This window comes from Microchirus variegatus (assembly GCF_963457635.1).
Source record: "Microchirus variegatus genome assembly, chromosome: 12".
In the NCBI taxonomy this organism is placed as follows: domain Eukaryota; kingdom Metazoa; phylum Chordata; class Actinopteri; order Pleuronectiformes; family Soleidae; genus Microchirus; species Microchirus variegatus.
The window spans coordinates 11,448,271-11,462,666 of NC_139813.1; the positions used below are offsets into that span (position 1 = coordinate 11,448,271).

Genomic DNA, 14,396 nt, shown 5'->3' on the forward strand with positions numbered 1-14,396 from the left:
TTTTATCAATTATAATCCCACATTTCTCAATATTCTGCAAACCACATGAGCAGGTGCTTATATTGTGTACTCTACCAGAACAAATATTTATTCCCATCTTTTTATACAATGTATGAATAAATGAGCCCACAGCACCACTGAAGTTATTGTAAAGGTCACACATTGTCAAATTAAACACAATCAAGCCCTGTTTTCTGTTTCTCTAGAACAAGACTTAAGGCCTCGTAGTGAGGACAACATTTAGCAGCGTCTGTTTTTTTGTTTGTCCTGATCCACATCTGCATCACAAGAAAATTGAATCATATCCTCCTGAAGCCATAACCTACATACCCAGAAAACTATTCAAAATTCCTCCTTAATTTTATTTTATTTTTTTTAAATTATGCTGCTCACAGACACTAACAAACAAAACAAAAACACAATCTCTTACCTGGATGTGTAAGACTCATGAATGACAGGTCACATTATGAAAAATCATTTTCAAATAATGGTTCAATTAGCTGTGATTAACTCTTGGTAGTGAGACATAAGTATTTGATTCTATAAATACAGTATATGTTATTATTGTATGCCATACATTTTTACTTTTTCCATCATCAACCAGATTTTTTTTAAAGGTATGTGGGTCTAGGTGTATTCTGACTGAATTTGACCAATATCATTTTCCATCCATCTTCTACCACTTTATCCTGCACATGAGAGTCTCAGGTTGCAGCTGGAGCCAATCATAAGACAAAAAGTGGGGTTCTCTACAATGTCTAAAAGCCAGTGTTCTTGCTCATTTTATTTAGCAATTGGAAAATAATTGTTTAATGTGCTATTTCATCTTGAGATGAAAGAAAACCGAATCATCAGCAGCAAAAAAAATGGCTAAAAGATGTGTCGTTTTCTGATAATAAATGAACTTAATAAAATGAAATGATGAAGGCCCTTGTATATACTGACCTGTGGCTCAGCCATTCTACGGTCCTTGACTGTGAAAGAGTTCCATTTAGATCAGTCATCTGCCTAAAGATGCACAGATATATACAATTAACCCACTTCGGGTTGTCGACATGAAACCTTGGGCTCTCTGCAAAATGCAGTACGGCCTTACCGCTTCATGGTTAAGTGGAAATTATTTTTTAAAACATGATTATAATGCATGTACAGTAAAAGTCGACTTTGTGTCAAATGAGTCATTTATTTCAGTTTGTGCAAGAGGTGACAAGATTTTTACTAATCAAATTAATATTTATTCCATTTCATGTGCCATATTATGTGTGTGTGTGTGTGTGAACATAATCTTTGCACTTAGTTATAGTTATAGTGTCGGGCTGACTTTTTTTCTTTCTGTAGCACAGATGAGCAAAAGGCAACTTTTCATGGCAGAAATGCAAATTAACTCAGGTTTCATTGTTTATAATCAGCGATGATTTATTATATGACCGCTGTAACTCAAATATTTTCCACCTTGGGAGAGTAATAAAGTCATATTCTCTTTCGTCTTCTGCTCATTGCTCTTCTGCTGCCCCGATTGATATATAACTCACTGTGGAAGTTCACCATCTTCACAGAAATCCCACAGTTATTGGGAAATTAGTACTACCTTTTCAGGTGTCTGTCACTTGATGGATGGTCCTCTAAACCTCCAGTCCATCTTGTAATCTCTAATACATATTTCACTGGCTTTACGACTCAAGTCAAAACACTGTTGGGTGGAACAGGGCCAGGTCTGATTTTTTAGTGCCTGGTCAATCTCTTCCATTTCACCTTTCAACCTTAGCCGTCAAGTGTATAGTTATTATTGTGCTGACTGACATGGCCACAAGGAGGCAATCTCTCTCAGTTACACACACAGTTGGGCAGGGGGCATAGATGTGTCAAAGGTTATGGAGGAGTGTCATCAATTATACAGGTTCTCTTCTTGTAACATGTATATAAATTTGCTTATTATTAGTGACCCAAAAAAAGGAAGATTAAATGTTTTCCTAAACTTTTTTCTCTTAACACATTAACATGCATGTATATCACTTGGAAACAGATGGTTTTTTAGCTGTTTCCCAGACTTTTTATATGGGACCACGTGGTCCAGAGGGTGATAAGGAATTCTAACCACCCATGTGTTTGTTTGTTTGTTTAACAGACACCAGATAACCTCTTATTTTGAAAGTCTTAGCACTAAATAGGCATTGAACCTTCACCCCTTTTGCCAAACTGTGATTTGAATCTTTTAAACCATGTTGCATATATTTTTTCCCTGCACATACACAAAGATAAATGCTCTTTGTTTAGATAGTGTATCGCTTACTTCCTGGGTCAGCGATTCACTGAATACCCCAAGAACAAAACAGCATTAGTCAAAGAGACAAATATTTTCATCATCCTCTTCTTAGCCTAAAGTCTGCTCATGTAAAGATCTGAATGGTCAATATTGTCCCTGTCAAATACCTTCAGTGGTGTAGTGGATGATTTAAATGTGATATTTTTCACTTGGTTTCAACAGGTTTCCATGGATTTTTATACATTTGGTTAAGTCTCCCTATAGAGTGCATTTTAATTGGACTTGTATTGCGTCACAACTCCACATGTTAAAAGGAGCAACGTGTCATTGGCGTGTGACTGAGTGACAGAAAGGACTGTCTTTCACTGAGTCCCACCACTCTTTGCAATCGCTGACCTTTCACTTTCTGACACAGCAGTTGTATTTAACACAGCAATGTGCCCCAGTCGACCTCACACACACACAAAGACACACAGCTTTGGCTTTGTGTGGGTTAAAAACCCATTTCTGAACGTGAACATGTTGAAAAAGAGCTCAAAGAGGACACACACTGAGAGCTTTGCACACACTACCTGAATTCACAAACTACAAAAAGCAGCACGAGTGGAGGTTTTACAAGCACAACGTGGTTAGAACAAAAACACGGTGTCGCTGTCAAACCAGAGAACCGAAACACAGGAATAAAGGAAAAACTCCAGGTTGACATCAACTTTTTCTTTTATTTCAAAATATTTTCCCAACAGAATGAAACTAGAGGGTCCAAAACCAATAGAGCTGTCTAGAACAGAAGCACCACTCGTTATTGCTATATCACTCTGCTGCGGCACACGGCCTTCGGGGTGGGGTAACGCGAGGGCGCAAAATGAACAAAGTCGAGCACTGACCCACAGACAAATTCACACATGCACACACACATTGTTGTACGGCATATTTGTGTGAGGACACTCACAGACATAATGCCTCCCCTCACCCCTTATTCTAACCTTAAATCACAACTAATGCCTGACCCTAACCCTTAACCCTGAAACCCTAAGCCTAAAATCAAGTCTTAACCCCTAATCAGTCTTTTTAAGGTGTGACAGATTGTGAGGACCAGCCAAATTGTCTTCACTTTCACAAAGTTTTTTTTTGGTCCTCACAAAGATGTATGTACAAGTACACACACACATACAAAAGGAGCTATGTGGAACACAATGGTGGTGATTTTTAAAACTAAGAGGTTTAAAAAAAAAAGAAGAAGAAAAAGCTGTAATTGTACTACATGGTTGTGACATATCACAACACATCCTTCAACTTAAAAAAAGGTGGGGGACTGAAGCAGCCCCTAATTTGCCAGAGTACCTGGTAATAATGATCATCGTTTGTGGAGAAGATTCACGACAGGTAGGCAGAGCTGGTTTAAAGATCATAACAGTCTTGTTTTAGGCCCACCTTTAGGCAAAATGAGAAACATTTGCAGCCGCCTCATAAAACCAATTCATTTGAGAGGCGTAATGTATAGCAATAAAGAACGGAGGAAGCAAGAGAATTGCAGAAAAAACATACTGAGCATGAACAAACTGTATGGGGATTGGGCTGCTGGTTGTCCGTCTTTACTATCACAAGTCTAAAATAAATTCTGCATGGTACAAAAAATTGTCAGTAAAAAAAAAGATGCTGCCATGGAGTCAGAAGGGACGAGTCAGTGGACACGTCCATGTCTTTACGCCTTCTCATCCTCCGCTTCCTCCTCCTCCTCTTCCTCCTCCTCTGCTGCCTCATTTACCTAAAGAAAAGAAGAAAGTAATATAAGATAAAGCGTTGTCTGCTTTGGTTTGCCAAAACTCAGCGGGCAAGTCTGCAGCGGTTGTAGACGAAATTCATTCTCCATGTAACGACCATGCCATGGACCAGGTAGAGGATCAAAGATGATCTCAGTAATCTAGGAACAATCCCCACTTTGGTCACTGAAGATTCTCAAGCATATTTAGTAGAACAGAGAGGTGAATTTGTACATTTTTACTCTAATGTATGTGTAACGAATATGAATCCAGAGTGACGTGCTATGACATTTGCATGTTAGCTATAGCCAGGAACCAGTATCCTGGCTATATCCAAAATTAACAAGATCTGAGTATAAACGTTATGCTCAGCGAAGGTAAATCTTGACAACCTCATAACAAAAATGTATTCCTAATTACTGCTGGTGTTGACAGTCACTTTCTCACGAATGATAAGGTGTCACAGATTTGACACAGAATGCTGCTACAAAGTAATTCCAGAGACGCTGTCTCCTCTTCTTTGTGGAAGGTTGTGTTAATATTTATTGACACCAAGACATTATGTTAATGTTAAAGCTGCAGTGTATAACTTTGGTGATTGATTGACTGTTTGGTCACTGCTGTATGTCTCCTTCATCTTGAAAACTGGCTGTCAAGCAATACTATCAGACCTGACTGAGGGAGTGTTTGTGTGTATACAGCAGCAGCAGTGCATGGTCAAAAAGTCATACTCTGACCTGTTTGCAGCTGTCTCAGTATACCAGCACTGAGATCTAAACACTGCTGTACTGAGAAACACAGATGGAGTCGTGTGGAGCTAACAGGATTTATCAGCTTTGTAACACGTATTTTGTTTGTATTTAAAAGTTGCACATTGGGGAAAAATAAAAACAATCACATAGAGATATATCACGAAATCTGTCTAACTGATAATTTGAGCAGTGATGCCGTGAGGAGACATGGAGAGGAGACACGTTCGGTGAGTGAAACTATTTTAGGGTGCCTTAATTAAAAAAAATAATATCTTTATTTGCCCTGGCGCATTGATTTTCGTATTGCACAAGGAAGGTGGTTAAATTAGGATTATCATTACTGTCTGCAACCTTGTTTCTGCAGATAAACACAGGTTTTTGAGTATGTTTTCTTTTAGCAATGAGTAAAGCACTGAAGAGCTCTGAGAAGAGTTTTGTGTAATACCTCAAAACCTGAGCAAATAATATCCAAAGCTACATGAGTACAAATGACTAAAAACGTGTTTGTAATGAGACTGCTGGTTAAAAGTATTCTTTTGTGTGTGTTTTTCACTAAAACATAGACTAAAATAGGTTTGCACAGGACATAAGTGCACACTCTTATTGCTCTACAAAGCAACCCACTGAATCCCATAACTCCTCTGGTATCAGCAGAAATCCAAAGCATTTCAAGAAGAGAATCAAAATCTTGTGATTGTGCATGTGAGTTTGCGTGATCTCCCTAGAGTGGACCTCTCCTGTCTGTTTTCTCTGGCTGCCCACTGGTGGAGCCAGTTGTCTGTGAACCCGGTGAGCCAATCATCTTCTACATCACAATACTGTGAACAGCACTAAACCTTCCTGCTCATGTGTACAAAGTTGTCCTTGGCCCACTTCACTGCACACAGCAAGGAAAACGCCAGACATCCTCCCTTCTTCTTCTCTCTCTCTCTCTCTCTCTAGCAAATACACACAGCACTGCAAAGCACACTGGGTAAATGTTTACTGCATTATCGTAAATGTTATATATGTTAGTGTCCAAAACACGCCAAGAATGGATTAGAAACACTTGACCGTACCCTTGACTCTGACTGTATCACTCTGCCCTCTCACTGACATCAAGGAGGGAGCTGTGCTTCTGATGGATGACACACTGACAGACGGACGAGACACATAGATCTGTGTGTGTGTGTGTGTGTGTCAGTATTCATTAGTGGAAGTGAAGATGTGATTGTTAGTGATAAGAAATAGATGTGGATATGAAGAGGATAATGAAGGAACATAGGTGTGGTGCGTGTACACATGTTCACGGTAATACACACATTGACACATTGAAGAAGGGAATACAGATTGTTATTGTCTTCTTCTCTGATCTGAGTGTGAATTTTTCCCCCTTGAGGACGTTTTCCAGTTTTTCCCTCCATGTACCTCATTGTTCTTGGTCTCTCCATTCTGGGTGCGGCCATCTTCCTTCTTACCCTTCGCACTGCCTTTCTTTGCCTTCGCCGCCTTGTCATCAGCCACCACCTTCTGCACGTCAGCAATCAGAAGAGCATACACAGCGTACTCACTGGGTGTTGGCAGTCATCACATATGTGAATGGTTTTCTGTATGATCTACAAAGATCTTTTGAATGTATAAGACTCACCTACATCCAACAAATCAAGTTTTTTCAAATAAATTAAGTTTTGACAGGGATTCAAAATAATAAGAATTTAAAAATGTATTAAATATGTTGTTGCTGTAAACTATACATTTAATACATTTGAAAATATTGGTGAAATCTCATATTATTTTAAAAGAATCCCTTCAATACAAAAGACATCTGCATATGAGGAGTCGTGAGTGAGTTTTAGTTTTCCACATGCAGCAACCTTGGTTATTATGCATATAAATCAGTGGTGGGAGATTTGCAGCCGTCTGCTTCCGACAGTTGCAAATTTATGGTCCGTGTGCGTGAGTGAGTGCTTTACCTTGACGATGGCCTTCTTGGGCTTGACCTCAGCCTTAGGTGGAGCAGGTTTCTACACATTATAAGAAAAGTAAACTCACTTTATTAAAGTGAAAAGCATTTGGACAGACATTATTTCTTCTCTACAATTGTAGGGCTACTTGTATGCTGTATACTCCATCAGCATTTTTTTTTTTAGCTCCAATGGATTATTTGGATGAGCATATGGATTATTGGATCCCACTGTAAATGTTAATAATGATGGAGTATTTCTAAGCAGTGGAATCAGACCAGTATTCCTGGACGAAGTAGTTTTAAATATCTGCCACATCTAAAAGTGAACCGACCTCAGACCACTGCAATGACTGCATCATTGAGTTTAAACTCTGGCCAGTCAGTGTGAGGAAGTTAGCTGCAGAGCTTTTTCCAGGCTGCTGCATGCGGACCACGTTATCCTGAAGCCACGAGCTAACACTAAAACTACTGTAACAAAATTAAATAATGTGATTTTGCTCTCAGAATATTTCTGTTTTTCTCTAGAAACAATAAACAAATACAAAAATGGAGTCTTTGTATTTACTGTAACTGTTCAAAGACATTTGTATCCTCCAGTTGAGATAGTAGATTATGAAAAACATACCATTGCGACATCAGGGAATATAGAATGAGGGAACATGCAAAGATTAATGGATTCAATGTGTGTACAGTAAAACAAGTAGAGTAACATTTTGGGAGAATACTTTTACTTTCTTTCTGTCTTTTGCCATAGCATAGCATAGCATAGCATAGCATAGCATAGCATAGCATAAAAAGACCTAGAAACTGTGACTTGCTGCTAAGGCCCCCACCTTAATCCTCGTGCTAAGCTACCTGGCTGCTAGTTGCATGTAGAAAGAATAATTGCATTTCCCAAAATGTCAAACTACTGCTTTAAATTGATCATACATAAATACACAGTGCAAACACATGCAAATACTGCACACAGATAAGTTCAACACATAAAGAACAACACAGATAAGAATACATGGACTGTGTGGCAGAGCTGCATGATCACATTAATGTTTATTTCATGTAAAGCTTATGGATTCTTTTGGTTTCTTCTGTGAAGTCAATCATTAAGTAAAAGTATACTGAATGGCCACCTGGGGGTGACTCTGCTGGTTCTAAAAAAAGTTCTAACCCTAACCCTTTTAGGTTTCATTTTCTGATGTAACTGGCAACCTGTGGTTACTCGGCAGCTGAGACTCTACTGACTGCAATGATTAGTAGACGGCGGTAGGTGGCGCCACATGCCAAAACATGATTTCAAACATAAACATGATTTGCAGGCTGCAAAATATATATTTTTTTAAATGCAAATATTTTGGCTGTACTGTTGTTGTTGGTGTGTTCAGTTTGTTATATGAACATTATTCCTGAGTCTCTGTTACATATTAGGAGGGTTTTATGGCCAGTTGCTTTAGATTTATTACATAATGCACCTTTAATTCTCACTTGAATTATAACGTGAGCAAACATTTTCTCGAGACGTCAATGTTCTCAATAGTTTCATGTCTTCTTCAACAGAACACAATGTCAGTTTTGTAAATGAAGCTCTCTTTTAGAGGACAATAAACATATAAAGTATGGAACATATGAGTACACAGCTGTGTGTCGTCAAATCGGAGCCCGGTTGCCGGGGATATATTTGAACTTCCGTTTGGAAAATGTCAACATGGCGCACAAGATTATAACAACAAAGCAATATGGGCAATATGAGAAGATTAGCATTTTAATCATGCAGCTTTGCACACACTGTATCAATAAGGTGTTGCAACAGACCACGTAGAGAGTGGACAAAGACAACAGAGAAAAGACATGCATACCAACAATGATGCAAGGAGAGAGGATGTTTATGGAATCTGTGAATTGCACTGTGTTTTGGTAATATGACTAGGACTGTGTGGATGGATGGAGGGAGAGGACAGTGACAGAGGTGAGGACAGAACGAAACTTACCGCTGACAATCTCTCTGACCTTCTGGTGGGCTACCGGAGCGAGGGATGATCAAAAAGAAGAGAGACAGAGAGAGAGAGAGACAGAAAGACAAGGAGAAATCAGTTGTACCTTTACAAGCTGACGTGCTTGGTGACTGCGCCAAGAGTACTAAACATTAACATTATGTCATGTGTCTATTGTCTCACTCACGCACTCACTCAAACTGTAAGTTAAAAAAAACCCACAGCACACAAACACACACACACACACACACTGCAAACAACATGTACCTCTTGTTTTGTGACTTTGGAGGACTCCTTGCCCTCAGAACCCTCTGGAGACTGCAGTTAAAAAGGAGACACAAATAACGTGCATACATTAAACTCACACTCAGATTGTGATATTACCCCAACTTTACTGTTGAGAACGGGTCATTAAGGTAACTGAACTTGTTGTTTAATGAGTTAATTCATTTTGATATGAGAAAAGAATAAGAAAACACAAGACAACAGTGACAGAAAATAATTAGTTTGAAGTAAAACGTACACTTTTGCTGTTCAATAACTGTTTTCAAATACATTTAAACTACATAACCAACACCATGTTCTGCTCAGTCTGTGTGTCCAGGCATAATATCTTAACACTTCTGTGAAGAGCTACAGTGAAGCAGGAGGAATCATAAATAATACAAATCACTCAGCAGTGCAGCTGTGGAAAAGGTCAAATGTTTCAAAAGTGTTTTTTTTTTTTTTTTTTAAATAAGGAGGCTCTTGTGTTTTCAGAGAAAGCTTTTATCTTCCAAACAAAAATATCACTTACTAATGGCGACATAACTGATGTGTGACTTGAGCTGAAACCGTCACTATCAACACAAAATGAACCAGCAACTGCATCTCAGACACTGATTTCTGAGATTTCCTACTGACTGATTGAGGAAGACAGTTATGCAATAATGAGAATAATTATTGGACACTTATCTTATCATTTGTTTTGAGGACCTTTTAGTTTAAAAAGTCCTGAGTGTGCAAATAAATCATACAAATAAATGACCAATTAAGTGTATAGCAAACAAAATGAGCGTCTTTTCTTCTGGTGACATTCTGATCATTCACTCTCAGGTGGTTTATGGATTAATTGTACAATAAAGAACTTTTGCAATTGTGTATAATACATAGAGTTTCTACTCTTTTAGGCTGAGTTTGATCAATTAATCACCCGACTGAGTAAAAAGGGCTGATTTTCCCATTTGCTCATAAGCATCAGTGGGTGATTTTGTTCTCAGAAAATCAATGAATGCATCAAAGTGCACTTCAACTTTATTTTTAGTTGAATTTATTTGGTACTTTAGCAATATGGTGGATCGCTTGTTATTGTTATATACTTGTCAGATAGAGGGAAAAGAGAATATCAGCCAATGACATACAGACAGATAGACAGATATGTGTGTATATAATGAATTAACCCAGAACACAGGCAGGTAAGTGTGGTGCACAAAACCTTATCCCTAACCACATTTCAAATCTTAGCTCTAAACCTAATCAGCTCCTCAGAAATCAGGTTCTGCCTCATTAGGACCAGGTTTTTTTTTCTCAGTGAGGACAACTGGTCCTGACAAGGTCAATGTTTATGCCAGAGAGAGAAAAAAAGGTCCTAAAGAGGTAACACACACAAAGAGAGAGAATGTCAGTCCAGCCCGCAGGTTGCCAATCCAAATAATGCCCACATGCGACCTCCGCCCCTAGAGGCCCTCATTCTCTGTCCTCAAAAGCGAGTGTGCGCAGACAATGGCAGTTTTTTAGGTGATAGAAAAAAAGCTCGTGTCCATGTTTGCGCTGATACAAAGCACCGGAGCCCGTCGTGCCTGTGTCTCTGATCCCCTCTTTCTTCATTCATTTCTATTCATCCCCTGGTTTTGTTCGATCGGCTAAAATTCATCTCCACTGGGGAATAAAATGATAAGAGCGTGTGTTTTCTCTGAGTTTTCACATGATTCACAACCTGCGGTGAGTCTATATTTATGCCTGAACGCGCGCACAAGAACGATCGTCGCGCACATTTCTTCACGGCGTTTACGCATCCGTCCATCCATCCACTCATCCATCCATCCTTCCATCCAGCGGGTCGGTGTGACTTTCACCAGTGCGCACAGTGGACACGGTGACAGACGAGAACGACCACAGGAACGGCCATTGAGATAAGCACGGGGGGGCGTTTTTACGGCACCAAAACAGATGAAAATGTTGTTGATCAAACAACGACGCTGTAAACACCGCGCAGGCTGTGGAACACAACGCGCTCCCTCAAACTTTGGCACCATCTCACCTGCCTCGACGTCGCCACACACACACACACACAGAGAAAAAAAAGAAATCGCGCACCGCAGTTTTCTTCAAAAGCAAGAGCAGTGAAAACTACAGTGAAGTGAGCGGCATGGAGCAGACCACACTCACCTTTCTCTTCGGCATTTTACGCGTGAAATATTCTCCACAGAACACGGGTGGGGAGCAAAAAAATTAAGGTAGAGCCCAAACGTGCAAGAGAGGTGAATTTGAACTACCTCGAAATACAGGATCAATATCTAAGCACCTTCGATAATATGTTGATTATATGCTCTCCCCAAAACTCTATACTTCCACTAGCCATTGGTCAGATGAGTCGAAATCCTGGACTGTACTGACTCCTGATTGGCTCCTCCCGCCTCTATGTAAATAATACTTTATCAGTCATTGGCTGAGGTTTATCAGAGGCTGCCTGTGATTGGCTCCGCGCTCTTTGTGCGCAGATCCCACCAGAGCGCGATGGCTGAGAGGGAAAGTGGACACAGGCCAATAAAAGCAGAGCCGACTCTCGGTGGATCTGGGTAATGTAGGATGAGAGGAGCGACACAGAGGGAGAGAAAGACAATGTTGTAAATAAAAGACAAAAGGACCAGAGAGAAGCGGACACAATGACAGGGTCACAGAGAGCAGCTCCAGAAAAGCTTTGTGTCTTTGGGGACTAAAGACTAAAGAACTGGACTAATGACGCAGAAGCACCAGAATGAACAACAATACAATGGATAAATTAGAAAATTAGACCAACACTACCCTCTGGATAGTTTTTGGATGACTTTGAGAAACAACAACTGAGTGTAAACACACTTACAAAACACCATCACTCTCTTTTCAATTCCAAATTTAAAACGTTTACAAGCTTATTTGATTTTGATTTCTAAATTCAGGCCCTTAGAGATGGCACCTGGGGAAACAAGATTTAATTGTGATATAGATTAAAGCACGTTAATGCAGATTCACTTTATTTTAATGGACAATACTGCATCCATTGTGAGTACCAGAGCCATGATTTCACAGTGACAGTACAAAAGAGAGGCTCAGATTCAAAAAAGTGTATAAATCCTTTATTAATTCATGATTAAAGTTAAAATGTTAGCGTTAAAAAATTTGTTTTCAGCTACCGTCTCTCTCATTTTCACTCAGATAAAGAATCACTAAAGGATTTGTTTATGTTTTGTACCTCTGATGCTTTTCTTTTCGACAGCCACTTATACTTAATGAACTTTCTCTCATTGAAAAGGACACTCATTATAGTGAAATTTGAATAGATCTGTGATTTCCTTTAAAAGCAGAACTTGATTAATTGTCCCTTGAGGTCACAGCCTGTTTGACCTCATGATTGGCCTATTGTGTCAACAAGTGTCTCTGTGGACATCCAGAGAAGACGTAGCTTGTCTGGACAGCCTGTGTTGTTGGTCAGCGTCCTGCAGGTCAGTGCTTTCCGTGATGACACACAACAACTTTGACCTTCGATTGACCTTTGATTGTCACAAAAATCCTCAATATCTTTCCCCCTCAGCTCAAGTTACTGATCCTGTCACTCACTTTAGAGATACATTAATGCTATGTTCTCATTTTATTTTACTGTTTTAACGTTGCTTCACATAATGTAATAAACACAAACACTGTCGAGAAGGTGACTGAAACATTGTTTAAAAAAAATAAATTGTATTCTTCTTCTTCACAGTACTGTATTGCTTAAATATTCTTGCTATTCACTACTCCTACCTGTACACTCAAACACATTTTGCCACAAAGAACATCTACTGTTTTATTATTATTTCTTTTACAGATTTATGACACCTTTTTAAATCATAACACTGTCTGGATGGTTGTTTGTCGCTATACGTCGCCCTGTGATGGACTGGAGACCTGTCCAGGGTGTACCCAACCTTTCACCCTATGTGGCAGAAGATGAATGGATGAGTGAGGACTGTGTGTCCTATTTTGTTCTATTCTACACAGAAACAGAATCAACCATAACATTCTTGAACAACATCATATAAGAGAAAGATGCACACATACACATACGCACACACACACACACACACACAACAACTGAAGTTAGCCTAGAACACACAGGAGCAGGTAACTTGATGCTCTGCTGTTCCCTCACAGAATCGACACCGTCAGCTAAAACTGAAGCTAAAACACAATGACAACCACATGAAAACATAAAGGAAGGCACAAAGGAACGCACGATGAAAAGAAATATTAAGCCCCAAATGATTTCTGAAACATTAAAAACAATTTTAAACAACATTATTGATTTTTACACATCACGGCTCTGTGTGTGGTCTACATTTTGTCTTGTTTTGTCAGCTATTATACACTTATATGTGCCGGTCCATAAATATTGGGACATCGACACAATTCTCTTCTTTGTGGCTGTATACACCACTACAATGGATAGAAATGAAACTAACAAGCTGTGCTTTAACTGCACACTTTAAGCTTTAATTTGAGGGTACTTGCATCGAAATCAAGTAGGAATTTCAACACTTTCTATATGTGCCTCCCACTTTTTAGGGGACCAAAAGTAATGGGATATTGACTGAAAAGCTATTTCATGGACAGGTGTGGGCTATGCCCTCATTATGTCATCTTCAATTCAGCAGGTAAACGTTCTGGAGTTGATTCCAGGAGTGACATTTGTATTTGGAATGTGTTGCTGTTAACTCTCAATATGAGCAGAGTGGACAGCATGACCACACACAGGACATCAGCACATAAAACAAGTGCAACATAAATACAGCTGTAGAATGTACAGTATAGTTACTTGAATGTTACAATGGGCATCATTGGAGATACATAAACTCCCTCTTAACGGGCAGACATTTCTGACTGAACCAGACTCAAACATGTGAGGCCATCTGCCTTGACCGGTTCGGATGAAAGGAAAAATCGGGTACAGAGGAGAAGTAGGGGAGAGAATGTGAAAGAGGGATGTGAGGTAGAGACAGAAGAGGGACATATAACACTTGTGTCAGGTTATAGGTTTAGACAGGACGTTGCTGAATCAGTTAATGGCATGTTTATAGTCCTACAATGTCATTTAATACTAATACTATATTTGTTTTTACCGTCTGTTTTTAATGCTGTGAGTCTGTAATGCTTTTATTTTGTAAGGCATTTTGGTCACCTGTTGTAAAGGGCTATAGAAGTAAAGTACATTACATGACATTATACAGGCAGCAGCAGAGATTGTTGATACAACTTGAGCATAATGACAATAATACAACTGCTAATGATAATATTATTATAATAATACAATAATAATAATAGCCTCGAACCGGGATTATACGTTCTATTTTTACATTTTATGCCGACTCAACCAGCCTGCACAAAAATTGCTGTAATGGAAAATAAAATCTTTAAAAT

General features: G+C 39.1%; 1 protein-coding gene across 4 annotated transcripts; it reads right to left on the reverse strand.

Moving 5' to 3' along the window:
- Positions 1-3,007: 3,007 nt before the first annotated feature.
- hmgn3 (high mobility group nucleosomal binding domain 3) lies at positions 3,008-11,279 on the reverse strand. Of its 4 annotated transcripts, XM_083898769.1 has the most exons (7): positions 11,133-11,279; positions 8,973-9,023; positions 8,703-8,732; positions 6,728-6,778; positions 6,183-6,284; positions 5,834-5,933; positions 3,008-4,028 (listed from the first exon to the last, which is right to left on the reverse strand). In XM_083898769.1, exons 1-7 carry the CDS (start codon positions 11,145-11,147, stop codon positions 4,021-4,023), a joined length of 357 nt encoding a protein of 118 aa, XP_083754895.1. In that variant the 5' UTR covers positions 11,148-11,279; the 3' UTR covers positions 3,008-4,020. The 4 variants fall into 4 exon arrangements, with proteins under 4 accessions (XP_083754895.1, XP_083754897.1, XP_083754894.1 ...); XM_083898771.1 differs by lacking the exon at positions 3,008-4,028 and having other exon boundaries at positions 4,086-5,907; XM_083898768.1 differs by lacking the exon at positions 3,008-4,028 and having other exon boundaries at positions 4,086-5,933.
- Between the last annotated feature and the right edge of the window lie 3,117 nt (positions 11,280-14,396).